Source organism: Passer montanus, unplaced genomic scaffold, assembly GCF_014805655.1.
Source record: "Passer montanus isolate IOZ18808 unplaced genomic scaffold, ASM1480565v1 scaffold118, whole genome shotgun sequence".
NCBI classification, from domain to species: Eukaryota; Metazoa; Chordata; class Aves; order Passeriformes; family Passeridae; genus Passer; species Passer montanus.
In genome coordinates, this window is record NW_024358500.1 from 643,397 (window position 1) to 660,485 (window position 17,089).

Genomic DNA, 17,089 nt, shown 5'->3' on the forward strand with positions numbered 1-17,089 from the left:
TTTCCTCCCTTTGCAGCATTAACAATAAACTCCAACAGCCAGAAGCAGCTGCTGGTGTGCTGGAATATGCCATGAAGCACTTTGGGGAGCTGGTGAGTCCTGCTGGATAATTGCTTCTTCATGTCTTAGGTTTTTATGGTTTCTGTACTTAGTTTTTGGTGGGTGGTGGTGTGTTCTCTCAATCAGTCACATCGAGGTTCTATCCCTGCTTATAATATTTCATTGTTGATAAAGAAAGGCCTTGCTGCTTACAGGGATGTTCAGTGGGCACTTTGCAGCAAATGCTGGGTACAGGAACTGCAAGAAGCTGATTTGGAGGAGAATTTTGCAGCTGCTGTTGATACTAAATGCAGCTGTGAGCAACCTGAAGACAGAAGTCCTTTTATGTAGGATAAGCTGGGAAGGGAGGGAGTTCTTGTTCTAAGCTTAAGGGATTTGAGAAACTGCATCAACACCCTCAAGATCAGGATTTAATGGAAGTTAACCTCTAGTCTCTCTCAAAAGTGTTCACAGGTATTATTTAGAATAGCAAGTTAACCAGTCCCTTACAATTTAGACTGCTCACCAAAATCAAATAACCCCATTATGTATTTGTTGTGTCTTTCTCAGAATGATGTACCTTTTATTATTCCTTCTCATTTTATGAGTCATTTAATTTGAGTTCAAAGACCAAACCACCTATGGTCTCCTGATAGTTCTGCTGGTAAATAAGGTGGTTTTCCAGTGGTAATTGTTACAGTGTTTTAGGATAATTAGGAAAAGGAAGGCAGCCATGGAAGCACAGTAGACCAGCCTCTCTAAGTAGTAACCACTAGAAAGTGGGAACCAGGTATGAGCACAAAATGGTGGAAATCCTCGGTGTAGGATTATGTGTGGTTTTCACCTAGACTGGAAAATAAGTCCTTCTGGGAGAAGTAGAGACTTCAAAACATCTTTGCAGCTTCTTATAATTCCTTGGGTGGATTGAGCAAAGTTCTGCATTACCTAATTCTGACTTCACTCTTTAGCAGCAACATAGTCTAGCAGTAAATGTAGTTCAAAGCACAGAGCTTGCCAAAATTGAAATTAAATGAAAAGAAATGAAGAGGAGCTGTGAGCTCTACTTTCAGGGAGCTAATTGAAATATGACTTAGCTGAGAAGTTAAAGGGCTAAGTGGAAGACCTGGCATGCAAATCGTGGTTTATAGTGACCCTGCCCACAGGTCTGGAAAATAATCTGCTCTGCAGCCTGTGTCAAGGCATGAGCTGCCAAAGACTGAGCAGAAAAACACCACCAGAGAAAAGCATGGAAATGTATTAAGGCATTTTATTTCTTGAAAATGAAAAACAAAATATAGAAAGAAGTACTGAAGAAAAGGGTTTAACTGATACAGATCACTGCCTGGCTAACTTGTAATGGCTTTGTTACAAACCATTGCCCTCCCTTGTGAAGGGTGTGATTGGGCCCCAACTTCATACTGCCTGCTGTATTAAGTAATTGCCTAGCAGTAGCCAGATGCAAAGTTTAGCCTTTTTTTCTAGTTAGTCATTCCATTCCTGAATGCCAGGCTGTTTTTCTTGTTTGAATGCAGGTATGTGCAACGACGGGAAGTGGAATATGTTACAGATTTACCCTTTCTCCTGTTCCACTCACTCTGCCTCTCCAAAAAGAAAAGCACCAGCTGCTGATCTGGTATTTCAGTGGCACTGAGTAAGGGGGTGATGTTGGATTCATCCCTCCGGTAAACCTGAGTTAATTTCTGGGCAGGTGGAGCAGTGCCAGAATTCCAGTTTTCACATTAGCTCAAGGTTCTTCTCTGTGTCACAGGTCTGTGAGGTTATTTAGAATGATAAAAGGGTGAAGTGACCCACATAGACACAGAATTTTCTAGGAAAAGCTGTGGTAGTTAATACAGAATGATCAACATTAATCCTGCTGTTTATTTTTACTTTTTTTTCCCCTCCCTTAGGAAATTCAAGCTACCTGGTATGAAAAGCTTCATGAATGGGAAGATGCTCTGGTGGCCTATGACAAGAAGATGGACACAAACAAAGATGATCCTGAGCTGATGCTGGGACGGATGCGTTGCTTGGAAGCACTTGGTGAATGGTAAGAGGGGAATGCCTGAAGAATAAAGAAAAATGGTGTCTTTGTGTTCTCTGGATGCTGTCATTCAGGTGCAAATTTTTTGCCTGAATTTCTATTTACTCCCACTTACTTTGAGTATTTGTGTGGCATCTCACTTTGTTCATTAAAGTCAGAATCAGTAATGGCATCTCTAAGCCTTTTGGGACTGGCCATGTGGTGAGTTAAGGTCTCTCTGGAAGAGAATCTGAAATCTTATAATCAGGCCAACTCCATTTATAACAGAGAAAGACACTGTAGATAGAGGAAACATTAACTGAGCAGAGCTTGTCAGAAAGAGTCATAAAAGGAGCTCATTGTGACCCTCCTTTTTAAACTGATTAAAACATGAGAGATTTCTGTGTTTATTCAGTGTCAGACCCATGCCTTGTAGAAGGATCAGGTTTTCCTTACTAGTCTTTTTCAGCATTTCTTAAGCCTTGTCTTTGTGGACATTTAATATTTCAAGTTTTGTGTCAAACATCTGTCATCGACACATAACTGATTGGAATCAGTGTTTGTGACAGGGTGAGCTGCTGGTGACTTACAGCTTGCTACTTAACTGGGGGCTTCTGTTTTTTCTGTCTGTTCAAGTCCAAGAAGATAATTGGAGAAGGCACCCTGTTCAGTGTGGCGTGCAGTTCTACCCAGGGGCAGGTGTGGGTTCGTCCAGGTTCCACCTCTTTTCTGAGCTTTGCATATGACAAGCTCTCTCCTGATGGGTCCTGACATGAACCCAGGGGATGGGAACACAGTAAGGAGATTCCTCTTCACTAAAGTCATTTTACTGCTAGGAACAGAACTGCTGGAGAAACTTCATTCTGGCATCATTTTCTGCTCTTTTTGTTTCTAAACAAGGGTGAGACATACAGGGTGTAGCTTTTCTGGTAGGGAAAATAGGTCCTCCTACTGGGCATTCCTAAACCAGCTTTTGTACAAGTAGGCTGTTCTCACCAGGGATTTGAAGAATTTTTCCCCCCTGCAGGATGTGTATTTGTGTTAAGTGTCCTTTCTGAACCTCCTACTTATTCATGTATCAGCACCAGATCTATGGAACAGAAGGACAATTTTCCTCTGTTGGAGCTAGATATCATGAATATATTGGTAGTCTGTAGTGACCAGAGCAATCAGAGTCTCTGAGTTCTCTTGTGGGACTGGAGTCCAGCTCTGTGCAGGTGTTTTTACAATTCAGAAGTGCTTTGGCAAAGTGCAGTCTGCTGCCCTGCAGCTGACTCTGGAGATGTCATCCTGAGGCTGAGGATTCCATGGTTTGGCTGCTGAAACTCTTCAGTAGCCTTCAACTTGACTGACTGTGCTGCTGGAGTCTGCCTCACGGGATAAGGCAGATAATCTAGAATGATGTTGTGCAGCATCACTATTTCAGTATTCTGCTGTAATATTTTTAGAGTGCAGCCAAAACATTCTTAGCCATTCATCTCCCTCATATAGTTATTCCTGTAGGAGCCATAGTGTTTTATCAGCATCTATGAGGTCCTGATTTACTGCTGTTGCTAGGTTTGGCTTGGTTTTACATTTGCTTTGGGGATTTTTTCCCCTCCTGGGCCATTAAGCTGTCAGAATTACTGTCTTGCCTGTGGCAGCCCATTGGTTCTGTTTGACTAACTCATCTTTCCTTTTGGGAGGGGAGAGGATAACACTAGGGCAGTCAAGTTGTTCTCCCTCACAGTTGGCAGCTGTTTCACTGCTACAGAGTATCCAGCCTGAGAAATCCTGGAACTGCAACACCCAGGGTAATTGCTTCTATTAGTGCAGCATTCACAGTTGATTTGAAAGAAATAATATAAAAAATCCTGGTGCTTCCTCTCCACTGGAGATGAAAGATTCAAATGCCCTCTGAGATCCTGCCGTGACAAGTCTCCATATGAGGTTACAGCAACATTCATTCTTCAGTCTTTGTCTTCAGACCTGATGTGTTAATTCAAATTGTTGGCTAGTAGGAGCCATGCCCAAGCTATCCAGATCATGACACTTGCAAAAATTTTAAGCATCCTTTTTTTGGTGATGGTTTATTCGTTTTCTTGAGTATTTCTTTTCCTGTATTTATAAACTGGCATTATCTGTCCAATTTTAAACTAGGCGTTAACAGTTACTGAGGAACAAATGCAAACTTCTTTGGATGTGTATTTTTAAAACATAGTATACATTAAAATTATTTTCTGATGAATAGGATATTTATCATCAGACTAGCATGGTTGAGTTGGCCAGAGGAGTCAAATCCAATTCTCCACTCAGTATAAAAAGAACAGTGGGGCTGGTTGTTGTCTTATCAGTGGGAAGTGGTTGTTTAATGAGGCATAATTCTTGGAAGAGGCTTTTTGCTGATCAGATATTGTGGATTCTTCTTAGGGGGCAACTCCACCAGCAGTGCTGTGAAAAGTGGACCCAGGTGAATGATGAAACTCAAGCTAAGATGGCCAGGATGGCTGCTGCTGCTGCTTGGGGCCTAGGTAATGTATCCTCCTGTGCTGGTGTGCAGCAGCCCATGAGGTGCAAGCACAGATAGTTTTAACTGACTTCAGAGCTACAGAATACAGGAAACAGCAACATCAAGTAACCACATTATTTACACTGGGGAATGAAGTGAGTGTCATTCCATATTGAAGTCCTTTGGAAAACCTGCATTTACATCAAGTGTCCCAGTGTGGACTCCAGTAACAGAGTGGTCTGAGCAGATGATTGGTTACTTAAATGCTCACTTTTGCTTGGCTTTACACTGAACAGAGCTCAGGCTGGAAATAAGATAAAAAGACTTTCTCAGATTTATGGCAGACTCTTGTTTAGAACAAGAACAGTGTCTGCTGAACATTTTAGAGGTATATCTGCAGAGTAGACAATCTTAAGTGAATAAATCTATAGTAGTCCAAATGTCCATTTGTGTTGTTAGCAAGATACTTACTGGAGAGGCTGATGAATCACTTGCTGTCTGCCAGCCTTTGCTGAGAAAAATTCATCTTCTGCTTTGTAGGGCATTCGTTCATTCCAATGTTCTGGAAGTGTCAGAATTTTAATTGTTTCATTGTAAAGAATGAAAGAACCTTTTCCACAAGGATAACAATTTGTCTGGAAGAAAACTGCCTTTGTTTTTCTTGTCTGTAGCTTTGTGAATGTTTATGAATTTAATAGTGTCCCTACCAAAGACAAGCTGTTGGAGAGCTGACTTAAATGCAAAATTACCACGCAGCACTCAGGCCTAGGCACTGATGTCTAAGCACTAAGTCATAGTTCTGTTCTGTTCCCACTTGGCAGGGAAGGCTGTTGTGTTACTGAGGATCTCTGTGTCTCTGCAGGTCAGTGGGACAGCATGGAAGAATACACCTGCATGATCCCCAGGGACACCCACGATGGTGCTTTCTACAGGGCTGTACTGGCACTGCATCAAGACCTTTTCTCACTGGCTCAGCAAGTAATTATCCTCCTTGTTGGTGTCCCAAAATTTGGTTTAAGATGTTCTAGGCTACAGAGTTTCCTGGAAAAACAGGCTGTAGTAAAGCAGTTGGCTATGACCTATGAATTGCCCAATAATGTGTTTTCCATGGATATATTAGACCTGGGTGATAGCACTTACCTTGTATTTCCAGAAACATAGCAGTGAATGTATTGACAGATAGTGCTGTAGAACAATAGAATGCCTTTGTCATTTTTTGGCTTCTTTTACTTCTGTGCCTCTTTTGTAGACAGGCAGGGCACAAGGATTATCTCAGCAGAGGTTCTGTTCTACAAGGCACTGATTGTAGATTTCCAGGAATGCCTGAGACACCTGTAAGATTCCTAATGGATTTTTTGTGCACTTCTGTCTCTTACAGCTTTTTCAGTGAAGTGCTCACATATATCATGTACAATAATCTTAATTTTTCTGGTAGCACTGATAAATCTGATAAAGGAATAAGTCTGATAAAGGAATGAGTCTATTAAACAGAGCTTGTAATTTGTATTTGTAATGCTTCTTTGTCACAGAGGAGATTTGCAGAGTGACTCTGTAGATGTGAAACGTGTTGTTTACTTTCCAAGGAAGCTCAAGTCCCATGTCTCAGAATTCTGTGCTGGCTTGCCAGCTTAGGTAAAGGAGTAATTCAATCTGTGCTGTCAAACCCCATAAATAGATTTTTGGATGATGTGCACAGTAAAATTAACCAGGCATTCAAAAAGGTAAAGTTTGTGATTAACCTTTAACATTTTGAACAGGAAAAGCTATAGGTGAGAGATTATATAATGACTAGAACTAGAGCAGGACTTATTTCATGCTTGAAGAGCCTGTCTTAGTTTAAGGATGAGAAATGAAATTTGCTGTCCTGTAAAATTCATAAAATCCTGTTGGGTTATGTAAAAGAGTGAAAGCTATTTTCTTGCATTGTGTGGTAGCAAGAGACATTTCTTTAGGCTCTTTTTTGTAACCAACTCTTTTGCAGTAAAATGTGAACTTTTCCTCTACAAATGTTGTTAATTATGATCTCTACAATCACAGTAGGATTAGAAATACTGCAGACTTTGATTTTCTAGGAAGACAAACTTCAAATTGTGCAGGTGATGACTGAAGGTCCCTTGACTTCCCTTATACATGCCCTGGCCACTGTTTTCCTGTCAAACGTTTCTATTTATAGGATCCTTTCCCAGAGAGAGGAAAGTGAGAACAATGCCAGCTTTGTTCATGAGATGGAACAGCTGAACAGCAGCTCCAACAGCTGACTCTAGATAAAGCACACTACCTTTGCCCCAATATCTTCTATTTCAGTGCATTGACAAAGCCAGAGACCTGCTGGATGCTGAGCTGACTGCCATGGCAGGAGAGAGTTACAGTCGAGCCTATGGGGTAAGTGTAGCTCTCAGCCTTCACTCCCTTCCTTCACTGCAGCTTCAGAATATCTCTAAAAGTTGCATAAAACTTCAGAGAGGTGCTTGTCTTGAACATAAAACCTATGTAGGCCACAAGCTAAATGGCTTTTGTCAGATAAAAATACAACTTTGCAGGAGCAGCTTTAGGACAAACTAAAAGTGAGTGAAGTGAGGTCCACCCCCTCAAAAGAAATAAGAGTTGACATTTAGGAAGTTTGAGTTTGAATCAGCAGGTCATCTAGGTACCAGCATATAGCAGTTGGTCCTTTATCTGTTGGGCAGCCTATGTACTTAAGATTTCAATGCCAAAATACTGTTCCTTAATTATAGATTTGTTCTGTAGTGATTGGGATGGAATGTGATTTTTTCCTTCAGGCCATGGTATCCTGCCAGATGCTGTCAGAGCTGGAAGAGGTTATCCAGTACAAACTTGTACCGGAGCGCCGTGAGATCATCCGCCAGATCTGGTGGGAAAGACTGCAGGTACAGCCATGGAGGGTCAGGGATGGAGATGCTGATGGGCTGCCATGAGCAGCTTCCTTTTGGGTCACTGTGGTGGCTCAGCAAATCTTTCCGTGTGTCTTTCCATCCATGCTCACGTGGCTGTGTGTTCCATCTCCTTTCTGCTTGTCCTGCTTGCTGGGGTTTTTGTTTGGGCTTCTTTTTTTTTTTTTCTTTCCAAATTTATGTTCCTGAGGTCTCAGCTCATATGACACTTTAGAACTAAGCCTTGAAATAGATGTGTACAGAAGAGAGACACTAGTAACATCCCCAAGGCTGCTTATCTCAGTATTGGATTATATCTGGAAATACTGATTTAGATCAAGCTAGTTTGAACTTTTTGCCTGGCTGGCTGGATTTTAAGAAGTGAATTCTCTCCAAATGTTGGAAAACTGGTCATAGAATTCACATGCTTGTAAAATAAAAGATTATCCTGTTCCTTTTGGACCTCTTACAAGAACATTTCCAGCTGATTGGTAACATTTAGGGACATTACTTAGTGGTGGAATTGCAGTGTTAGGTTTATGGTTGGACTTGATAATCATAAAGGTCTTTTCCAACTTAAATGATGTTATGATTAACTTTGACCTTTCAGAAGAGACCTTTAGCAATGTTCATTTTCCAGTATTGAAAGAGAAGTTTGTGCTTTTCTTATGCTAAACATCAAAAATCCAAAGCACCTCTGAAAATTTAAATCAGACAAATATTTGACACTATTTCCTTACAAGAGGCTACAGTGAAAGTGAATACCCTCAGATGCAGTAGTACATACAAGAATCCTGTTTAAATAGAGGTGGGTGATTCCTGCAAGAGAAGGGGGTAAAAGAAAAAAAGGGCATAACTAAGGTGAAATGCTGCCTGGAGGAAGAACTTGTCCCTGTGCAGAGTTCTTCACTGGCAATGCTATAATCTGCCACCTTATGAAAGCCTGCTGTATATTTTTTAGCTGTTTGGGAAACTGTGACAAAGCTTTTAGTCTCCCATCTGCATTCCTGGCTGGAAAAGCTCAGGACCATTCAACTGGGGTAGAGAAACTGAAGTGGCAGGAAATGTAATGTCTGAATGCAGCTTTTTATAGTCCTGAAAGCAGTACAAGCAGTTCTTGAATATTTTATAGGTGTTTTTAATAGTTTTTAAATGCCTATTGGAAGAAGTTTATCTGGGCATTAGGGAACAAGCTTTGCCTAACTTCCCAGTCCTCAACTTGGGAGAAAAGAAAAAGGGAAAGAATGACTTCTTTGGTGCTAAGGTCCTTGCTGTCATTGGAAAATCTTTTGTTTACCTCAAAATCAAGTAGGTTCTGGCTGAATAGAGGATCACTGTTACCTTGCACTTGGCCACCATATCAAGCACCATGGATTTAGTTGTTATGGTCCCTTCCACAGTTCTACTTCTCTGTAGTACCCTTGAATGTTTGAAATACACTCATCCTGCTCTGACAGTGTTGTGCCTCTCCCATCAGACAGACAAGAACCAGACAATGCTTGCACAAGCAGCACAGCAGCTGGAGCTGCAGTTTCTGGCAGAAAACCAGCTTAGAGGTGCCAGCCTCCAAAAGGAATACATGCAAGGCAAAGAAAAAGAGCAATGACAAAAATATCTTTGCAACCATTTGGTTTTCTACCATCTCCATGTTGAGATTTAAACCAAAAATAGGTGGAGAAGGCACTTTGGAAGGCACTTTGATTCACTTTGGAATTATATGAAGAGTTTTTCTGATTCTTGGATGTGTTTCAGCTTTAGGAGCTTTTCTCCTCTTTCCATTAGAGGATATCATTAGACTGCAAGCACTGAGCTGCCTGCAGATTGAGGGTCAGGGACTGAACCTTCTTCACACACTGCAGTGTTAAAGAAATAGTTCCTAATGTCAGTCTGCTGTGAATTATGGGCACAGAAGTCTCTATTTTGATGGGAGTCCCTTCAGATTCTGAATCAAGGTTTTGTGCAGTACACTGGAGACCAAACACTGACAAGTTCTCTTTTTCCTCTCAGGGCTGTCAGCGGATCGTGGAAGACTGGCAGAGGATATTGATGGTCCGATCTCTTGTTGTGAATCCTCACGAGGACATGAGAACTTGGCTCAAGTATGCCAGCTTGTGTGGCAAGAGTGGGAGGCTGGTGAGCATTGTCAGGCTCTGTCCTCTTCAGCAGGTTTTGGATGATTGGCTTTTACTGTGCTGCTTCAGCCTTGAGCATTCCTAAATGCTTTCATTGCCTGAGTGGGATGGGCTCTCCTCTCAGGAAGAAACTAGTCAGAAATTGTTGAAATGCTAAAATTGTAACCAGCATAAAGTTCATGCTTGTAGACAAGGTTATTTTTGTGGGACTGATATTATACCTGAGAGCCCCTGGGCCAATTTTTCATTGCATGCTGTAACTGGAAGTTATTATGCACTACTGGAGTTTATCAATAATAGCTCTCTCTGCTAGGGCAGAGAGTCAAATCTAGAATGTGATGTTACTGTTGAACATTACAGTCCTATTTTAACATTCATCACAAAATTTATCACCAAATACTTGCAATAGAGACTTTACACTTTCTACTGGCTTCTGAAATGAGAATCTAATGCCCTGATCCAAAGGAAGACATATGGTTTGTCATGTGGTATGCTTATGAGTCCAGGGAGTCTGCTGGGTCTGTGTTGTAACTGGAGGGTTGTAGCCATGATATTTTCTGAAAAATTCTTTTTGCCAGGATTTTTCTCCTGAGGAGCCTCAGGAAAGAAATGTAAACAATAATTATCTGCTGCTGTGGAATGCAACAGGTGCATCTGTGATTGGTGCATGTTGATTGTTTCTAATTAATGGCCAATCACAGTCAGCTGGCTCAGACTCTCTGGGAGTCAGGAGCTTTTGCTATCATTCCTCTTTTGTTCTTTCTAGCCTTCTGATGAATCTTTTCTTTCTATTCTTTTAGTATAGTTTTTAGTATATCATTTTAATGTAATATATATCATAATATAATAAATCAACTTTCTGAAACATGGAGTCAAGAGTCTCATCTCTTCACTCATCCTGGCACCCTCAAACACAACCACAGAGGGTCAGATGTGCTTTTTTAGTCTTGGACAATTCTGAAGCAATATAAGCCGGAGGTAACAATGACAACTATGTTTTAACCTGCTTTTTGTCTTTTCCACTTCTCCAGGCTTTGGCCCATAAGACCCTTGTCCTGCTGTTGGGAGTAGATCCATCTCGCCAGCTGGATCACCCTCTGCCAACAGTCCATCCCCAAGTGACCTATGCATACATGAAGCACATGTGGAAGAGTGCCCGTAAGGTACAGGAGAGCACACTGCTTTGTTTCACTGCTCAGCTTTTGTGCAATGCCATACATGTCAGCTCTTCATGTTCCCAACAGAACAAAGGCAAAGATGGATGTTTTACTTTTGTTCCTCTAAAAGAGAATAACTTCATTCCTTTCCTCATTGTTATTCAGATAATAAGCTTTTTATTTCCTTTAAAACTCTGTAATGCAGAGAAAACCTGGCCCTAATTTTATTTCATATATGGAAAGATTATTTTTGCTAAACCAGTAGCTGGTACCCAAAGGATGCAGCCAGAATTAATGGTCAGTAGTTGCTCTTTTGTCCTGTGTAGGTTTGCTGCTTGACTTTTCATCCACTGTTTTGATTGCCAGGTCTCTACACTGTACCTCTGGTCAGGGTCACATGAAGAAAGAGGAAAGTTAAGAGGGGGTTTATTACCAGTTTTAGAAGTGTCCTGAACAGTTTGCACTTAGTTGCTGAGCAGAACTGATGTTTACTGAAGAGATTATCAGAAATTTCTAACTGAAAGACAGCTGAAAAGTACAGGGTTTTGTCATGGGAACAGTTTGGCACCAGAGAGCCCAGGGTGAATGTTTTTGACATTGCAACACAGGGAGAATTTACGTAATCAAATCCAATAAGCTTCAGACTGGATAAGTTATCTTTTTTTTTAATATACATTAAAGCCTCCATTTATCCTCATATTCTGCCACATCTTTATTTTTTCTGCCTTGGGATTGCCAGCACTGGAGCAGAGCCATTGCTGTGGGAACATTGCCACAACTAACTATTCTTTATTTGAATTAAAAAGGCAGAAGGAGCTGTTGCTGAGACCCTGTTCTGTTGGCTCTGTAAAACAGTGAAATTGCTTCTTACAGTCTTCAGTAAATGACCCCAGAAGTGTGTGGGGTCTCTGCCTGTCTCTGTGAGAGAAACTGTGTTTTGTGGTGTTTGATTTGTGGTCAGGAAGTAGATGGGCATGGTGCAGGACACTGGGGCAGTGGTGGAAAGCAGAATGAGAGAAGGCACAAAGATTAAGGGGGTAGGAGAACACGTCTCAAATTAACTGATGAAGAATAAATGGTCTCCTTGAAGATGGGGGAAAACTGATACCACAATAGATAAAAAATACATAGTTATACCTGGTGATGTGTGTAGTTTTATGTAACTGTGTGTGTTCATTTGATTTGGTATCCTACGTAATAACCTGCTGATGTAGGCTGGTATGGTGGGAAATGACCATTTTTTTCTAGCTCAGCAGTTCAGGGTTCATTTCTTGACCTAAAATGGCAGTTTTTCAGTACTGCCATTTTGGCATTTGTCAAATCCAGCAGGAAAAAAGCTGGCATCCAGAAGGAAACCAGCCATATGGCACTTGCAGAGCTCCACAACAGTCTTCTTAAACAACAGATTAAAATTGATATGTAAACCCTATTAGATTTCTTCTAACAAAGACCTTTGCCAGCAGCTGCATTCTAAGCCATATCCCATAGAAAGGATGCATACAAACTTAGGAATTCAGTTGTTCTACAAAAATTGCTGCTTTCAGTCTTAAATGCTCCTTCTGTTAGTTTATGTCCATCAGTTTTCAATATTAATGGAAACTGAAGACCAGATTGTTGGGTGTATCTAGTATGAGAGGGGCACATAGGAAGATTCTGTAGTAATTTTGTTTGGCAATATATTTTGCCTATTTTTAATGGATGTCTAGCATAGCTATTTATAAGACTGTTATTTACACCCCCCCAGTCCCTTCTGTCTAGGTTACCAGCTATGGAATGCACCATATTAATGTTATGAGAATAATCAATTCTTTTATTTCACCCTGGGCTAATACCCTTTTTCCTCACCTCTGAGTTGTGCATGCTGGTATTTGAACAGGATAGATGAGACATTTGAGCTCAAGTGATTTTTGTCTCTAACATAGCTCATTCCTATAGATACACAGAAGTAAATTAGGCTTCTAACTGCATATTCTGCAGTTCCTAACCTGAAATGACCTTGCAGATTGCAGGAGCTTTATTCTTAATTCTTTCCAGTGAAGCGTGCATATGTTTTTCTGAAATCTTTATTCATGGATTCTCCTACCCCAGAATACAGTACAAGGAATTTTAAAAATATATTTTCCCTCAGAATTTGATAGTGAAAGTTGCTTTAGCACTACTGCCCTGTATAATATTCTGGCAAAGGAGTAATGCACATTTGAACTTCTTCAATAACTATAGGAGAAATCTAGACTTTAATTTGTTGAAACAACTCATGGTGTGTACTTCAAGCCTAGACAAATCTGAAAGGTTAGGAGAGAAGATCAGAAAGCTGCAAGTTTTCCTTCAGGCATTATTTTCTCAAATTGTCATGGGTTTGGGTTTTTGTTTGTGGTTTTTTTTTGGTTTGGGGTTTTTTTTTTGTTTTGTTTTGGTGTTTTGTTTGTGGGTTTTTTTGGTTTGGGGTTGTTTTTTTTTGTTTTGGTTGGGTTTTTTGGGGTTTTTTTTTTTGGTTGGTTGGGGTTTTTTTGTAGGTTTGGGGGGGTTTTTTTTGCTGTTGTTGTTTTGGGGTTTTTTTAATGTCTGCCCATAGCATATTATAGGTAGGCTTCTCTGGATTTGTGATCCTGGCTGTTCAGTTTTGTCCTGGTCAGATACAGTTTGTAAGCTGTAAACATTTGATTGTTGCAATTGCCAGGCTAAGCTCATGCTCAGCAGAAAATGAGATCTCTCTGTATCTCACACTGTGTGGGCAATAACAGGACATCTCTGCTGTTGAAGCTTTCCCCCTGTGCAGGTGACCTTGTTGCTTTGGCAGAGTGGAGTTCTTGCACATCAGAGCACGGTGTTAACTTGAGTTATGGTCAGTCACACCTCTGGCTCTCTGTCTGACAGTGAAGGTGTGGCTGACATCAGAAGGATGCAGTTGTTTGTTCCTCAGTTTAGCAACTTCAGGGACAATAAGAATCTCTAACCTCTTCATTTACTTAGACATATTTAAAGTGTAAAGTGACTTTAGAGGGATGTTAGTAGCTGAAAAGCTTTGAAAGAAAACAAAACTGTATTTTTATTTCTGTGAAAATCATTTCTACATTGTCTTTCTCCCTTGAGAAATGCTGTTTAAGGCCTGTGGTGCTCACTGCTCCATCATCCCGTTGCAGATCGATGCGTTCCAGCACATGCAGCACTTTGTGCAGACCATGCAGCAGCAGGCCCAGCATGCCATCGCCACTGAGGACCAGCAGCACAAACAGGAGCTCCACAAGCTCATGGCACGGTCAGCACGGGGCACCCCTTAGCTCTAGGCTGAAACTGAGGGCTTTCCTGAGGTGCAGGATCCCTGGAGGTGACACATTTCAGACAGAGCTCATGCTTTGATTAAAAGAAAGGGATTTCTCATTTAGCTGCTTTGGTATTACATTCTCATCTGCCATGTAATGCTCAGTAAATGTTACTGGGACACATCAGCCCAAACAAGCTTATATTAGCTGCTGGTGCCTGGTTGTATTTTTCCAGCACTGTGGCTCGTTGGCAGGAGGCAGAGCTCTCAGCATGTCTGTTTCTTTGCTTTTCAGGAGACTCGGTCACAGGGAAAGAAACACTTCCCACACGCCTGGCATATCTGTATTAAGAGCACAGGCTGCCAAGCACAACAGCAGTGCTTTGGGCAGTAGGTGCCTAGCATGTGATGGTCTCTTACAATACTGTTGCATAAAAAACTTTTCTCCATTTTTCTCTGTGGACCTGTATGTGCCAGATCTGGTTATTTCAGTTTAAATTGAAAATTACATAGTGCTTTCTATTGAAGGTTTGCTTTTTTTGAAGGGTGTGCACTCAATTTGCTTTTATGAGGATGGGAACCTTTGGTAAAAGGTTCCCATTTTTTCAGTGACTATAATGGAAAACAAATTTGTAATTATTTGCATACAGTATTTGTCTTGCACAATGCTTCCTGGAAAACTCAAAATACAGAAAGGACAGCCATGTCCTAACTGTGGCATTTAAAGCCTGCTGAGGGAGCAGCTTTGTGCTTTTTAAGTATTAAGTTTTGCACAAACCTTGACAACCCCACCCTGCTGCAATAAAAATATGTTGTTTTTCCTTTCCTCTAGGAGGGAATGACTTAATGGGGTTCTGGCTGGGGGAAGAACAGTTCCTCTGTGTTTGTTTCATTGTTTGTCAGTGTTCTCCCCAGAAGGCTCATTCATATGGTCTCAGTACAGCTCAGCAGCACGTGTGTGCAATTTATCAGCACAGACTGATGAAGTCTTTCAATATTGTTGTTACCTACTTCTTACATTTATTTTATAACTTATACAGATGAGGAAAAAAAGTTTGATCCCCACCTTTCCTCTTAAATTAAACCTTCAACTAGTTAGTTCCACACTTCAAGCAAGATGGAGATATTTGGGATATTGCATCCAGCCTGTAGGAGAGGCTACCTGACTGGATTCAGGACATGGAATGTCTTTTAGACTCCAGACAGCAAGTTTGCCTTTTAATCCAGAGGCTTTGTTTTCATTTTAGGTTTTGAATCAATAATCCCTTTGCTTAACTAGGTGTTTCCTGAAGCTGGGTGAGTGGCAGCTGAACCTGCAAGGCATCAATGAGAGCACCATCCCCAAAGTCTTGCAATACTACAGTGCTGCAACGGAGCATGATCGCAACTGGTACAAGGTCATTACACAAAAGTGTCCAGATCAATTTTATCAAATCCCAGAGTACAGGAAAGGAAGGTGTTCATTGGAAGACCTCCTGTAACTGTCTGCCTTGTTACTGCCAGTAGGATTTAAAAAAAACCAAAACAGAACCAAAAACACAGAGAAAGTGGCCCAAAGCAACCATGAGATTGTTGTTTAGAGTTCTATCTGGTTGGTAAAACTAGGCCACAATTCAGTTTCTGTTCATGCTTTTGAGACTCTCTCCTGTTGTCAGTTAGCAATGAAGGAGAAAGAAAATGGAAAAATTTAGCTTGTTCTCAGTCAGTATACTTGAGTGAGGAAAGTAGCCCTGTTGTTAATTCTCCAAAGAGCCTTTGATTTCTTGGTTGTGATATTTCAATTAATATTTGGTGCCAGATCTTCTCTGGGGCAGTCATCTCCTTTATTTTTTCCCATTACACATCCCGAGTCCTAACATACTAATTGTCATTTTAGCCTTTGAAAAATTAAGCTATATGCAAATATAATTTCGTTTTTGGTACAGAGCTCATTTGCTTTAATATTCAACAGGGAGTTCCAGGCCAAGAACTCAAAATGATATTATTTAAGATAATAAGACAGTTCAAATTACAAGCAATTAGAGAAATCAAAGCACTGTGTTGTCTGTAGGAGATTACTTAATGCTGTTGTTTGCAGACACAGAAAGGTTGGATTGTATCTAACAATTAGGAAGTGCCAGTTGCAGCAAGGAGTCTGACTTCTGTTCTGTCCTGTTGCAGGCCTGGCACGCCTGGGCAGTGATGAACTTTGAAGCAGTGCTTCACTACAAACACCAAAACCAGGCCAGAGACGAGAAGAAGAAACTCCGTCATGCGAGCGGAGCCAGCATCACCAGCGCTAACACCGAGGGCAGCAACAGTGAGAGTGATGCAGAGAGCACTGAGAACAGCCCCATCCCATCCCCAGTGCAGAAAAAAGTCACTGAGGTACCCTCCTTCCTCCCTCTTCTTGTTGAGAGATTGGTACTTACTGCTTAGACCCTGGAAAAAAATTGTGGGCTAAATTAACTCAAATGATTATTAGCTGTGACATAAAGGGGCTGTCGTAGGAAATGCAGTGCATTAACAAATTCTGCTGGTTAGGCCCTTCATGGAAGACTCTGAGGAATCTCTTTCATTCACCAGTTATAGTAGGGTGGTAGTTTTCAGGCTGTTGTCCATGGCTTTGCAAACAAACTGAAGTATAAAACCATTTCACAGCATTTTCCCTGCCAGGCTGAAAGACCTTTGTGTAGTTAAGCAAAACACAAAATTCTAGGAGCAACATGTCCTGTGAAGAGTAGGAGCAGAAGTCAGCTACAATGGGGATTAGATCTCTATTTCCACATATTTTTCCTCTTTCCCCTTCTTGAGTTTAGGGTTCATGTGGGCTGATGTGTTTGCATAGAACTAATGCAGCAATTTCCTTCCAAAAGGATTTATCCAAGACCCTCTTGATGTACACAGTCCCTGCTGTCCAGGGTTTCTTCAGATCCATTTCTCTGTCTCGAGGAAACAACCTACAGGACACTCTAAGGTACGTAATAAAGCACTTACATTTCATAGTAAATGAAATCCAGCTGATAAGAACACATGGTTTCAGATTAGGTAGAACACATTTCTGCTCTTTTTTCTAGTGGTTGAATTAAGTTAATACTTTGGTCTAGGCTAATTTTTGTTG

General features: G+C 41.0%; 1 protein-coding gene across 3 annotated transcripts in view; it reads left to right on the top strand.

The window, feature by feature from the left end:
• Positions 1–17,089, top strand: part of MTOR (mechanistic target of rapamycin kinase) — a 63,864-nt gene that overhangs the window by 35,601 nt on the left and 11,174 nt on the right. For all 3 annotated transcript variants that reach the window (XM_039697444.1, XM_039697446.1, XM_039697445.1), the window contains 12 exons: positions 17–92; positions 1,950–2,089; positions 4,472–4,572; positions 5,413–5,528; positions 6,855–6,932; positions 7,331–7,438; positions 9,449–9,574; positions 10,605–10,736; positions 13,871–13,986; positions 15,269–15,386; positions 16,150–16,356; positions 16,845–16,945. In XM_039697444.1, the coding sequence (XP_039553378.1) occupies positions 17–92; positions 1,950–2,089; positions 4,472–4,572; positions 5,413–5,528; positions 6,855–6,932; positions 7,331–7,438; positions 9,449–9,574; positions 10,605–10,736; positions 13,871–13,986; positions 15,269–15,386; positions 16,150–16,356; positions 16,845–16,945 (1,419 nt within the window). The remainder of the gene's footprint in view (positions 1–16; positions 93–1,949; positions 2,090–4,471; positions 4,573–5,412; positions 5,529–6,854; positions 6,933–7,330; positions 7,439–9,448; positions 9,575–10,604; positions 10,737–13,870; positions 13,987–15,268; positions 15,387–16,149; positions 16,357–16,844; positions 16,946–17,089) is intronic.